General features: G+C 46.8%; 1 protein-coding gene across 1 annotated transcript in view; it reads right to left on the bottom strand.

Moving 5' to 3' along the window:
• The window catches only part of ENPP6 (ectonucleotide pyrophosphatase/phosphodiesterase 6), a 32,524-nt gene extending 19,262 nt beyond the window's left edge, over window positions 1–13,262 (bottom strand). The window contains exon 1 of the mRNA XM_068136985.1: window positions 13,016–13,262. Coding sequence (XP_067993086.1) covers window positions 13,016–13,262 — 247 coding nt within the window. The remainder of the gene's footprint in view (window positions 1–13,015) is intronic.
• Between the last annotated feature and the right edge of the window lie 350 nt (window positions 13,263–13,612).

Genomic DNA, 13,612 nt, shown 5'->3' with positions numbered 1-13,612 from the left:
GTTCCTGCTAGCTTTTTTGATTGTTTTTACAAACACAATTCGTGCTGGGTTGTAGAGGCAACAATCATTTCCTCAGACATTTTCAGTCCTCTTACTGCATCTTGGGGACCCTTGGGCCCTTCTTTATATTACAAGAAACTAGTATGCAATAACCAAGAGATGGCTCTCACTTCTTGTCATTGCCAGAAGAGAAGATTCTGCATTTTAAGTGTTAATCTGCAGGTGAATGAATAAAAATGGGAAAAGATAAATTGAAGATTAAGTTGTACTGGGAGTTCACAATTTCCATATCTTAAAAAGTACTAAGTGGTGCATGTGTGTCACACTGTCATTGTTGTCTGGCGAGTCACAATATTGCAAGGATCCAGATAACAGGCTTTGGTTATTGTGAGATTGAGCATGGTGATCAGAAGAGGACTCTCTATAATTTAGGTAGAAGTGATCTTGGAATGGATTTTGAACTCTCCTTCCCTGCTGAGAAGTATTTCAATGATGCAAAACATTCCCTCCTTCCCCAGTTTCAGCCTGGGGTTTATCCTTTTTGTTTCAGTTTTGGTCTGCTCACAGTGGCAGCGGTTTCGTCTGCTGTGTACGCTGCTACCTCTTCTCCTGTCCTGTTTGTTTTCCCTTTGTGTAATCTGATACACCTACAACAGTAAATTGTCCCTACCTCAACTATCATTTTGCTTTCCAGGCTTCTTTCCTCTTCACCCACCCACGGAGGGGTGGGGGAATGAGAAAAGCCCTCTGTTATAACTGGACTGCTGGGACTCAGCTTCCATCTGAGTTAAAACCAGGAAAACTCCTGAGCATACATCAACCTGCTAAACTGCAGGCAGGCCACTGGTGCCAGCCTGGAAAACAGAGGTTGGTGCTGAACCTGTTAAGTCACCTGTTTGTAGGATGCACAGTGTGAAACAATGAGCTCTAACTGCTACTAGTGTAAGCTCCACATAGGATTTAAGGTCTACTATCAGTGTGCCCACCTCCTCAAGGAACAGAATGGAGAAGGTTCTTTGTAGTGTTGTTGGGAGGTTTAATTAACTATGTACAGTGATACAGAGAATGGTATTCTTCTGATCTCCACGTGAGACAAGTTCATTCTTCTATGAACTCCAACTCATTCTTTTTATATTGAAAAAGAGATCTAGAAAACTATAAGGGATCCATTTTCTTTGCAGATATCCCTGGTTCCCAGGGACAGAAGGGAAGATAAGATGAACAGACAGGCCAAAAGACAGGACCATTTAATGCTGCCTAGAGCCCTTAATTTCTGCTTGCCTGAAATGACCCAGAAAGACCTTGAACCTCCTTAGGAGACAATCTCTTCCTGGGTTTGTTCATCCCAGTAAACACTACTCAAAAAAATATGCCTCATATCTAATTTTAGTATTTTTTTTTTTACCTTTGTTAATCTTCAGTCATGGCTATTCTGTGCCTTGCTCACCAATTAAACAGCCCTACACTAGCTGGTGTTTCTGCCCCTAAAAGACATTCATATGCAGAATCAAGATCACTTCTCAAATTTCTTTTTGTTCTACAAGCAACTGGAGGCTGTCTCAAGATCATCTGATCTTGTCCTTGTTGGTGACTTCAACCTCCCAGATATCTGCTGGGAACTTAATTCAGCAGGGAGGAGGCAGTCCAGAAGATTCCTGGAGCGAATGGAGGACTGCTTCCTGACACAGCTGTTAAGCAAGCCTACCAGGGGACAGGCTCTGCTTGACCTGCTGTTCTCCAATAGGGAAGGGCTGGTGGGAGATGTGATCGTGGGAGGCTGCCTAGGGTGCAGTGACCACGAGATAGTGAAGTTTTCAATATGCAGGGAGATTGGGAGGAGCACCAACAGAACCTCCACCTTGGACTTCCGAAGGGCGAACTTCAGCCTATTTAAAAAACTTGTCTGCAAAGTCCCCTGGGTACCAGCCCTCATGAACCAAGGGGTTCAGGAGGGTTGGACCTACTTCAAACAGGAGCTCTTGAAGGCACAGGAATTGGCGGTTCCCACGTGCCGGAAGGCAAGCCGGCGGGGAAGGCGACCAGCCTGGATGAGCAAGCAGCTCCTGGAGGATTTAAGGGGGAAGAGGAGGCTGTATCACCTTTGGAAGGAGGGGAAGGCTTCTCGAGGTATGTTCAAGGAAGCTGTTAGATTATGTAGGAATAAAATTAGGGAGGCAAAGGCCCAGCTGGAACTGAAGCTGGCCACCTCAGTCAAAGATAATAAAAAGCATTTTTATAAATATATTAACAATAAGAAGAAGGGCAGGAAGAACCTGCACTCCCTAGTGGACCTGGAGGGGAACACAGTTACTGAGGATGAGGATAAAGCTGAGGTCCTGAACACCTTCTTTGTCTCAATGTTTAACAGCAAGGCAGGAGTTCAGGACAAGTGGTCTCCGGAGCTGGGCGTTGGGGTCGGGGAGCAGAGTAATACCCTGGAAATCCATGAGGAGTTAGTTCGGGACCTGCTGAGCCACTTGGATATCCACAAGTCCATGGGACCAGATGGGATCCATCCTAGGGTGCTGAGAGAGCTGGCGGATGTGCTAGCTAGGCCACTCTCCATCATTTTCCTCCAGTCCTGGCTCACTGGTGAGGTCCCAGATGACTGGAAACTGGCCAACGTGGTCCCCATCCACAAGAAGGGTCGGATGGAGGAACCTGGAAACTACAGGCCAGTCAGCCTGACCTCAGTGCCAGGGAAAGTGATGGAGCAGATTATCCTGGCAGCAATAACTGCGCACCTGAAGGATGGCCAAGGGCTCAGGTCCAGCCAACATGGATTTAGGAAGGGCAGGTCCTGCCTCTACAACCTGATCTCCTTCTATGATCAGGTGACCCGCCTGGTGGATGTGGGGAGGCCTGTGGATGTGGTCTACCTAGACTTCAGCAAGGCCTTTGACACCGTCCCCCACAGCAAACTGCTGACTAAGCTGTCAGCCTGTGGATTGGACCACTACACTCTGTGCTGGGTTGGGAACTGGCTGGAGGGCCGGACCCAGAGAGTGGTCATGAACGGTGCCACATCCAGCTGGAGGCCAGTCACCAGTGGTGTCCCCCAGGGATCAGTGCTGGGCCCTGTACTCTTCAACATATTCGTTGATGATCTGGATGAAGGGGTAGAGTCAGTCATCAGCAAGTTTGCAGATGACACAAAGTTAGGGGCAGATGTTAGTCAATTAGAGGGTAGAAAGGCTCTGCAGAGGGACCTCGACCGACTGGACAGATGGGCAGAGTCCAACAGGATGGCATTCAACAAGTCCAAGTGCTGAGTGCTGCACTTTGGCTACGGCAACCCCATGCAGAGCTACAGGCTGGGGTCGGAGTGGCTGGAGAGCTCCCAGACAGAGAGGGACCTGGGTGTGCTGATTGACAGCCACCTGAATATGAGCCAGCAGTGTGCTCAGGTGGCCAGGAGGGCCAATAGCATTCTGGCCTGCATTAGGAATGGTGTGGCCAGCAGGAGCAGGGAGGTCATAGTGCCCCTGTACTCTGCTCTGGTTAGGCCGCACCTTGAGTACTGTGTCCAGTTCTGGGCTCCTCAGTTTAAGAAGGACATTGAGACACTTGAGCGTGTCCAGAGAAGGGCAACAAGGCTGGTGAGAGGCCTTGAACACAAGCCCTATGAGGAGAGGCTGAGGGAGCTGGGATTGTTTAGCCTGGAGAAGAGGAGGCTCAGGGGTGACCTTATTGCCCTCTACAACTACCTGAAGGGTGGTTGTAGCCAGGAGGGAGTTGGCCTCTTCTCCCAGGCAACCAGCACCAGAACAAGGGGACACAGTCTCAAGCTGCGCCAGGGGAGGTTCAGACTCGAGGTGAGGAGGAAGTTCTTCACCTAGCGAGTCATTCGGCATTGGAACGGGTTGCCCAGGGAGGTGGTTGAGTCATCGACCCTGGAGGCGTTCAAGGGGAGATTGGACGTGGCACTTGGTGCCATGGTCTAGTCATGGGGTCTGTGGTGTCAGGTTGGACTCGATGATCCTCGAGGTCCTTTCCAACCTAAGTGATACTGTGATACTGTGATACCTGTACAGTCCCAGTTATTTACATCCCTTCTTGTAGCTTATTTTCTTAAGTCTGAGAAAATGACCTTTGGTAATCTCCTTTTTAATGATTATCAAAATAGCAACATGGTGTTAGGCAGTTACCATAACACACTGAATTTCTCATTGCTTCCATTACTGCAGCTTTCCTGTGTAATCAAATGTTATCTTAGGAATTTCAAAAGTAGAACCTAGGCAAAAAGCAATTTCAGCATACAGAAGTCATTATTTAAACTCACTGCAATTGTAGTAAAAAGCACCCCCCCCCTTCCTCAAGCAACAGAGGAAAAGAAAGAGGGCATAGTTCCCAGGAAGATGATAACTGCTGTATCCATCTGGAAAAGAGCCAGCAAAAGCATTTGCAGGTCTGTGTGCCACAACTTTCTTGGACACTACACTTCTTGCAGCACTGGCTTTGTCTAAAGCACATTCCCACATTTCCAGGTGCTTATATCAGTACTCAAATAAATCAATGCAAAGCAACGTTAAAGACTGGAGAGAAAAAAAATGAAAAAAGAAAAACCACCAATGAAACACACAATGGCTTGGCCACACACCCCAACAGCACAGTAACACTCTGCACCCTGAATTGCATACATGCAACCAGTGTGTGCTCCTGTAGTATTTGCTACAGGAATGACCTTTCCTTTGTGGTCTTTCACTGGCTGCAGAGATAGCATGTAGGATCACCAGTAGGCATGATGTATCATTCAGGGACCATCCGTACCTGTCTGCAAGAGAAAATGCCCTTCTGAGACACTCAATCTTTTTTTGAAAGACAGGAAGCGTGTGGCAGATGTGCAATGCCATGTCTGGTGCATCAGGCAACAAAGCAGAGGTAAAACATCTCTGCACTGAGCAAACCAGGCTTATCAGAGAACCCGTGGTGTGTTTATTAGCCAATGCAGTGAAGGTTCTGTGACCTGCCCACACGGTATCTGCTTGATGACAAATGTAAGCACACACATTTAGCTAAATGTACTGCACTATGTAATACTGTGTGCATTCTTTCCCACTATGGGGAGGCCTTTCTTCCCACATCCCACCACGACGTCACCACTTTGTGACACGAGTCAGGAGGGTAGATACAAGTATAGGCTGCTGCAGGGCTATGTAAGCTAAGGAATAGCTGAGTTATTCCACAGACACACCTGCATACACATAACATAGGTAGGTTTTAAGAGCCCACATGAAACACACGGTTTCCTCTCTCCCCTTCCTTCCCTCCCCACAGTATCTTTCCTCTGCTATTCCCATGTTTGAAGAGCCATCTAAACGCTGACCCAGACCTGCTCATTCATCAGCTCTTCAGCCCACTTCCAACTCCCCTGGATACCTGCCAGATGACTTGCTGAGGGAAAAGCTCTGCTCTTGCAGAGGAAGACAGAAAGGCTTCAAAGTCGCCAGCACCACATTCCCACTCCAAAGACTATCACCAAAGACTGAATGCAGCCTGCTGTAAGCAGAACATCCTGAAGGGCCAACTCTGCCTGCTTTGATATATGCCCTGCTCTGCTCTTCACCTGCTGGGTCTCATCTGCCCTGCTTTGAAAAGAAAGACTTCAGGGGGAAAAAAAACAAAACATGTGTGCTACATCTTAAGGGACCTGGCAAAGACCAGGGCTCATGAGACATCAGAGAGAGATTGCTGCTCTGGGCAACGTGGTCCCAAGCAAAAGTGTACCTGCAATGCATGCACAGAAAATTTGTGTTCCCAGAAGATCTTGCTGGCAAAGTCTTTCCAAATTTCTATGACCTCAAATACCAGACAGATCATGATTTGCAATCCAAGTAGGATCACATCCAAAGGCACAGAAAAGTCTCTGCTGTATACAGCAATTTATTTTTATTTTTCCTGAAGAAGATTCACTTAATAAGAGTGTGAAAGTCTTCACTCAATGCTTTCATAATGGGGCAGGGCTGGGATGCATGAAAATTGCTTCCTAAGCATCCTGCTTAGGCTTTACAGATGCTTGCTTGTGCAGGAAGGCAGACCATGTCCCTGGAAAGCAGGTGCTCCAAGCTGTCAGCTGGTGTCCTGAAATGAGTAGCAGCATTGAGCTGAAGGACCACACTGGGACCCCTTGCCACCTACAGCTGGGTACAGCTCAAGGGCACTGCAGAACTAAGCACTGCAAAAGGGCTGAACAAAACAATGGGCAAAGGTGCCTCCCGCACCACTAGAGAGGATACAACCTTCTGGTGTCACTACTTGTCAGCTAGTAAGAAGGAAAAAATTGTGCTTCAGTTTGCAGCATTTGTGCTAGAGAAAACTTTCTGTTCCCCACTTCAAAAGTATTTTCATTTTTTTAACTGGTAGAAAGCACACACAGATTTTTACAGCATTTTGTGTATGTGTGAAAGAGAAAAATCTTGGCACTGCAGCCTTTCTGGAAGCAGCAAATGAACAAAGCACGACAAAGAATGTGAAAATTAAAAACTCTCCACGTTCCCACTCTCTTCCCCAGCCTGTCCTTGCTAGGAGACTACCCCTTCCCTGCCAGTTAACACTATTAGCATAGACTTTGTTCTTCTCTTTTGCTTCTCAACACAGAATTTTAGAACTGAAAAGCTACAGAATTCAAGAAAAGAAAGGAACATTGAGTTCAAAATTGTATGTCATAAACAGAATCCTTCCAATCTTTGCTGTTGCTGGCATATGTGGTGGCTGAAAGAGGAGCAAGAATCAAAAATCATATTCCCTTGTCACTCATCATGTTCTTTGTGTCCTGGCTGGGTTTTTTTTTCTTTCTTTTTTTTTCCTAGCTGGGACAGTGAAGCTGGGAGAGTTTCCATTCATGTGTACCTATAAGTTTCCCTGTTGTACTCCTATCCTTCCAGTTTGATGCCTCAGACAATACACAGGTACTGTTTATCTAGTTAAAGACTTGCTTATTTGCTAAACATAAATTTTAAGCATCCTTTCCTGGACCAGGCTGGAGTCTGAATACTGGTAACCAGGAAGCAGAAGAGAGGCATCTGCTAGAGCCATCACCAGGTGAGGCTTCCTCTGGGTACCAAGCAGAAGCAGAGTGGAGGTGCTGTGCTGTAAACCAGGAGGTCTCTCACAGCCAACAATAAATGTACACATGCATATCAGTCAGACTTCAGAGGACTCCATTTGCTCCTAGAAAACATGGAATGAATGGGTTGCAGCATACACTGGGGCACAGGAGTGTGGGTGGTCCCTTGTACCCGTGCCAAGCCCAGCACAGGTACGCATTGGACCGCAGCAGCATCCACCAATACCTCTCCTCAGCAGTCAAGTGTGCCAGCGTTGAGGGTGAGAAGTGAGGGAAGGGCAGGAGAAACACAGAACATAAGCGAAACTTTCAGTCTGGCAGAGCAGACCTTGGCTGCCACCCACCCCTGGGACATGTGCCATGTTGCCACTCTTCCTCCTGCTATGCAGGGAAGGCAATGGCACATGCAGGGCTAAACTGCAGTGGCTATGAAGACATCATGCACCACCCCTGTATTTTAGAGAAGCCCCAAACATGCCATCACTGAGTTATGGCAACCATGGGACAGTCCTGCAGAGACCACAACACTCACCCTAGGTACACAAAACTGAAACATCCACTGTTCAACATTCTTCTCCATCCCACAAGCTTCATGGGACCTCTCAGCCTCTCTGCCAAGTATTTAGGTTCAGGTTCTGCCCAAAGAGGGACATGGGTGCACCTTGCCAGCAGCTCCCCACCCACCTCTGTGAGCAGAGTCTCTCCCAGCTTCCACTGAGGCCAAGAGAAATACAACTTTTGGACATAGGGCTGCACAGCTGACCTGGCTGCAGGCACTTGTGGAGGACCTGCCAGAAAAGACCTCATTTGTTGTTAGGATCTTGGAAAATAAATCCTTCCTGGGCTTCCAGATCAGATGGGATACCATACGCTGGTGTTTATGCTGGCTGGGGCTGGAAACATGAAGGGCCCCTCCATGCTCTGAGCTGGGAGGGCTTCAGGGTAGCTGAGATGCAGGGTGTCCCTGCAGCACACTCCCAACACCTGCAGGTTGGCAGGTGAGGGAGACCTAAACCCCTCAGCATGAGCAGATTTTCCATGAGAGATGTGGCAGAAGGGGCTCTGAAGCAATAACTCATGCTTGCTTGGCATGAGAGCTCCTTGCAGAGCTAGGTCATAGCAGGGAAAAGGTGTTATAAATGCAATAGTGGTTTGTGATTTGCATTACAAAATACAATATTCAGGGTGGTAGGACAGTTGACTTGTTTTGAGAACAGAGGGTAAAATGTTTGGACTGTTTTGGTTTGAAGGAGAGCCTGAGATGATAAATAAATGCCAACTTTCTCGAGACTGCGGAATGTTTACCTTAGATAAGTCCTGAGCAGCTGTGCCTGTGTGAGAAGATGAGTCGTTCAAAGGACACATGAGAAAGACCTCTCCTACTTCATCTATGACCCACTCAGAAGGACCCCTACCACAAGGAAGACACATGCTCAAAGCAGCCCAGGAATTTGCTAGAGCTCATTATCATATCCCTGCCTTCTATTAAACATAAGCATGCATATGTAGATGATGTAGCTATATAAAGAAAGGATGGTAATTGTAAGGGGCTTTTTGGCAGAGAGTGGAGGTGGCTTTGAGGGGGAGTCTCTGCAGCCTGGCACATCCCTCCTTGCTTGCTTCTATTTTTTTTAATACAACAACTCTCCCAAGAAACTTAGAAATTTTCTTGTGCTGCCCATTCATCACAAAAGGAAAAGTTAAAAACACCCCACAGGATAAAAACCTCAAAGTGGCTTGTGGCCTTAACTGCTTTCTTTGCAAAACAAGCAGCATGAGGTGTGATGCAGTGAGCCTTTGGGGATACATACTTGGATTCATTCTTCCCTCTGCTTGCCAAGCCCACGTTGAGTCCCACAGAGCTCAATCACATGTGTCAGCAGCAACAGTGACTTTAGGTCACACCTTTCAGGTCAACAACTGAAATATCCTAACCAGAACAGGGACAGCTAGGACAAGAGAAGATTCAGCCTAGCAACTCAGAAAACAAACCAACCACTCAAGAACCAGTCTTTACACCACTGTGGAAGCTGAAATTGAGAAAAGTGGCACAAATGAAGTTGTTAGAGCAGACTGCTTTTCAAAGAGTGGTGGTTTAAAATGTTACAGCTTTGAGCTACCTTGCACACCAGCAGACTTTTATAACAAAACTTTTCCAGTTGAGTGTCAATGAGATCCCTTTCCTCCAGTAATGACTTGGATAGTGTTTGGTGCCGCTTCATGCAAGTAGCATCGTCTTCCAGCTAATTCAGAGCAGTGCATTGCCATCCTGTTGAGCTGTGAGGGCCACCCTAGCCCATCCCTGGTGGAAGACTCTGCAGTGTGCAGCTGCAACACTCAGTGTCTTTACAGTGGGTGTTACCACTGCTGAGTGAGGGGAACTGGAGGAGAGCAATGTGACCCAATACCACATGGTGGGTGCAGCAGGGGGATGTCCTGGGGTCAAAGGTTGTGATTTGGTGCCTTGGCTTTCAGGGAGATGAGAGGTTTTCCCCATATTCTGAGTCACTCCATGACTTTACATGAAGAAAACCATTCACATTCCTCTTGTTTCTATTTTTTCTTTCCCATAATTGCTACAGATGGGGAGAAAGGAGAAAACAAACAAACCAACCAACCACAAACAATCAAGGCAGGCCCCAGGCTTTGGGCTGAGGCTCTCTGTGTCAGTCTGGGAAGCTCCAGCAAATATTTTCTCATAGGCTAACAGCAGTAGCAGATTTAAGCAAGAGGTGGCTCTGCTGTCGAAAGCTCTACCATCATCACCCTGCAGCAATGCAGGACCTCGGGCAAGTAATTTCCCTCCTACTGCTTCCCTACCAAAATTTACCTTCTAGGTTACCTGGGCTGGGCCCTATTCCTCCACTGTGTCTGTGCTTTGCCTACCACTGAGTCTCAGCAAAATGGGGTATGCTTCACATTTGCATACATTTCATTAGTTTGGTTTAGATCCATGGGTCTTGATTATCAGTGTGACAGATGCACTTGACCCCCTTAACCAAACTTGCAGCATTTTCAGATAGGCTTCAGGAGAGATAAAGAACTGAGCCATAACCAGACCAAGGACTCCTCTAGCCAACCCACAAATAATCAGAATGACCCAGTGGGCATGAGTTTAGAACACTGATCATGCTATTACATATGAATAGTAGGGTGGCTCCTCCAAGAATCAAGGAGCAAAGAAAGTTTTGAGCACGAGGGGTCTCATACATACCTTCCCTATTTGACTACACCCCAAGCACTTTGTCTAAGTGAGCCTCCTTTGAGATCTCCCAGCTAAGCAGTGCAACTGCATGGCAGTGATCTCCCCTTGAACTGAGATGCCTCTTTAGGCAATGAGGCCTTTTATCCACAACAGATCATTGGATGAGCATAATTTGAGTGCTCCCTGAATTACAACTTGTCTGCCTACCAGATGACTCTTGCACTGAGCAGGGACACTTCTCAAGATTTGAGATTCTAGCTCTGTTCGAACTTAATTTTCCTTTGTATGCTTCTTCCACGTAGCAAATAATAGAATTAACATTGCTACAGAGCTTTAAGTCACACTTTTAGAAGTTCACATTAAAATCACTTTTGCTAATACCTGGCAGTAAGTACTTAAGTGATCTAAACCACTCACCTATAGCAATCAGTTAAGGTTCTGCCTATTGGAGCATAGCTTTGAAAACCTCAGTAAACTTGCTATTTCTCGTAAATATTAATTCAGTTAGGCTGCCTTCTTGAAAAGATCCTGCAGATAACCAGGCAGCTGCACTATGTGCTACTGCTTGTTAGTTGCTTGCTGCAGAGGACAGCTACCTTCTGGCAGGGTTGATGGATACAGATTAACACCTGCACTGAGAAGCAGCAAGGCAGATGCTCCTGACCTCCATAACCTCTGTCTGCAGCTCTGGACAGGAGGAAGCAAGTTCAGACTTGAGAGGACTGACTCATCCCAGTGGTGATGGTGCCTTAGGATACAGTGGAGGTACATGGATGGTGAGATGTGATGCAAGCTTTCCCATGCCCATACAGCAATGATGGAGACACAGACAGTAGCTTGCTTGTTCCTAGCAGGTTGCTAAAGTGTGATGCTTCTGTCACACTGCCATGCCATATTTTTTCCCAAAAGCTGTCCCAGCTTTCCAAATTGAACATGCACAGACTGAACACAGGTAATGCTAATGTCTTCTGGATGATCCAGACTCCTAATCCCACCACTGCCTAAAATGTAGCACCTCTTTTCCATGGAGACTACAACCATGGCATTGGTAGCAAGATCAACACAGGTGCAGGATTTACCCTGCTGTCATGGGGTAAACTAACACCCAAAGGGCTGAAGTGCAGTGTTGGATCTTCCCTTGGATGTGTTTAGCACCTAAACTTTGTTCTTAGTTTGTTCTTGACTTGTTGAAGACTGCTGTGACTCATGATATGAAGCTGAATTGATGTTTGCATTTTAGCTGTAATTGGCTTGAGATCCTCATAATGAAGGCCAGGAATCTTGCAAGAAGAGTTGAGTTTGGTCTCATAGATTGTCTCATTACTCCGACCTGAAATCTGGTACCCTAAAAATTGTGATGAGTGCAGAAGTGACATTTCATCATCCTAAACAAAACTCCTGTGTGAGTGAAAAATGGGATGTTTTCAAAACTCCTCAAAAGACCAATTATAGACTTCACTCAAAGTATATGCAGTTAATAGGAATGATGATTAAATATGGTAAGGAGCAAAAGCAGTTTCCTGCTCTTTAATACCACCATCCAAAGGGGGTTTGCAGGCATGAAGCATTAATCCAGTTTGCACACATAAAGAATACGGTCTGGAGTGATTAAACACCTCTGTTTTCAGTCATGACATTTGCTTTGCACTCATGCATTTGCACCAAGTCATGCAAAAAAACTTATGGTGGTCTTGTACTCTTTTCTGTTCAGAGATGAGCAAGAGAAAGGCATTTCTTTTGAGAGGGAGGAAAGAGTTAAGCTGTTTCATAACAAGCTGAGTACAACAGATGCCAGATTTTTGTCTTACAATGGCATCTCTTTGCTTTCCCAGCAAGCCAATGGACACTGTATTGTTCTGAGGACAGCAGAAGATGCTACATACCCTAGGAGAGATTTTTTCCCACTCCTCCTCACTAGATGGGATGGTCTTGTTTGTTATATCTATATCTATCTATATATCTATATCTATATGTTTGGTTTGGGTTTTTATAACTTAGCTGTTATTTCCAGGGTGTGGTCTCTGATGGTAATGACCCAGCTGTACTCTCTGGACCTTCCTAGTATCACTGTAATCATCATTGTTCCACATAGATTAAAAGCCAAACAGTATAATGAAAGCTAGCAATCAGAAAACTTAAGGGGAGCAAAAGTAAAACCCCTCAATATTCTTGTATTTGGCTATTTCATATTATTACAGATATGAAGACTTAGGACAAAGTTAAGACAGGGAGCTATCAAAGTAGAAAGTTTAAATTTGAGAAGAAATTTAATACTGAACTTGCCAACACAAACCTGCTGACTAAAAATAAGTTTGCATCTTATACACCCTCAGTTTACAAGTCTTCTTATTAACTGGAAAGGCCTTGAGCAGGCTCCGTATTCATCTTCTGCACATTTCCCACTTGTTTTTCTGTTCTATATGCAGTAACCCCCTCAGGGCTTCCAACCAGAGTGCCCTGGATGGCCAAGCTGGTGGCAGGACACAAGGACTGGGTAGCACAGTGAGAAAACAAAGGGAAACTTCAAAAATCATCTCCAAGCAGCACGTCCAAGTTCAAAGCAGTTTTTAAGAAAGCAATACTGAACTGTAATGCCACAGTTTTAAATTCCCAGCTAAAAGCACAAGTTGTGTTATTTTTACATCATCTTTAGAAGAAGACGTCACGGGCAGCTGCCCTCCACTTTTGGCGCTGGGTGCTGACAGCTCTGCAGAGCATCGCGGCACAGAAACACAAGAACTCACCCGTCATCAGTGTGTAGTAATTTGGGTAGGAAAGGCTGGGGAAGTCTGGAGTCATGTAATCCACCTTCACCCCCATGTTCACGATGTCCCGAAAGCCCGGCAGACCCTCCAGCTCGCTGTCGTCGATGTAGTCGAAGCGAAAGCCATCGAGCAAGAACACCAAGAGCTTGCGGTGGGCCGAGGGGGCGGCGGGGGCCAGCAGGAGGACGGCGAGAGCTGCGGCAAGAAGGAAGCGAAGGCTCCCCATGGCGGGCAATGGCGAGGGGTCGGCGGGCAACAGTAAGGAGCCGGCTGCACACTACTCTCCTCCCGCCCCTACTGCCCCTGTTAAAGCTGCAGTACTGCCCTGCGCTCCGAGGGCGTGGGAGGTCGCAGGTCGATTGCAAGCAGATAATTAACCTCGAGCGGGGGGAAGAACTCGGTGCTGCCCGGCTACAAAGAACAGGCTTCGCGGCGACCGAGAAAAACACGGCGCAAGAGTAAGTAGAGCCTGTCAGGAGGTCCCGGGGGGCGGGGGGTTAGGAAAGCTGCCAGCTGGCCCCGGGCGAGGAGGGACCAGCGCGCAGCCTGCTCCCAGAGCTGCCGAGAGCGGCGAGC

This window comes from Melanerpes formicivorus, unplaced genomic scaffold (genome assembly GCF_026170545.1).
Source record: "Melanerpes formicivorus ecotype bairdi unplaced genomic scaffold, bMelFor1.0.p_v2 SCAF_4, whole genome shotgun sequence".
NCBI lineage: Eukaryota > Metazoa > Chordata > Aves > Piciformes > Picidae > Melanerpes > Melanerpes formicivorus.
The sequence above is the reverse complement of the archived record's forward strand: the minus strand, read 5'-3'. Positions and strand labels throughout refer to the sequence as shown.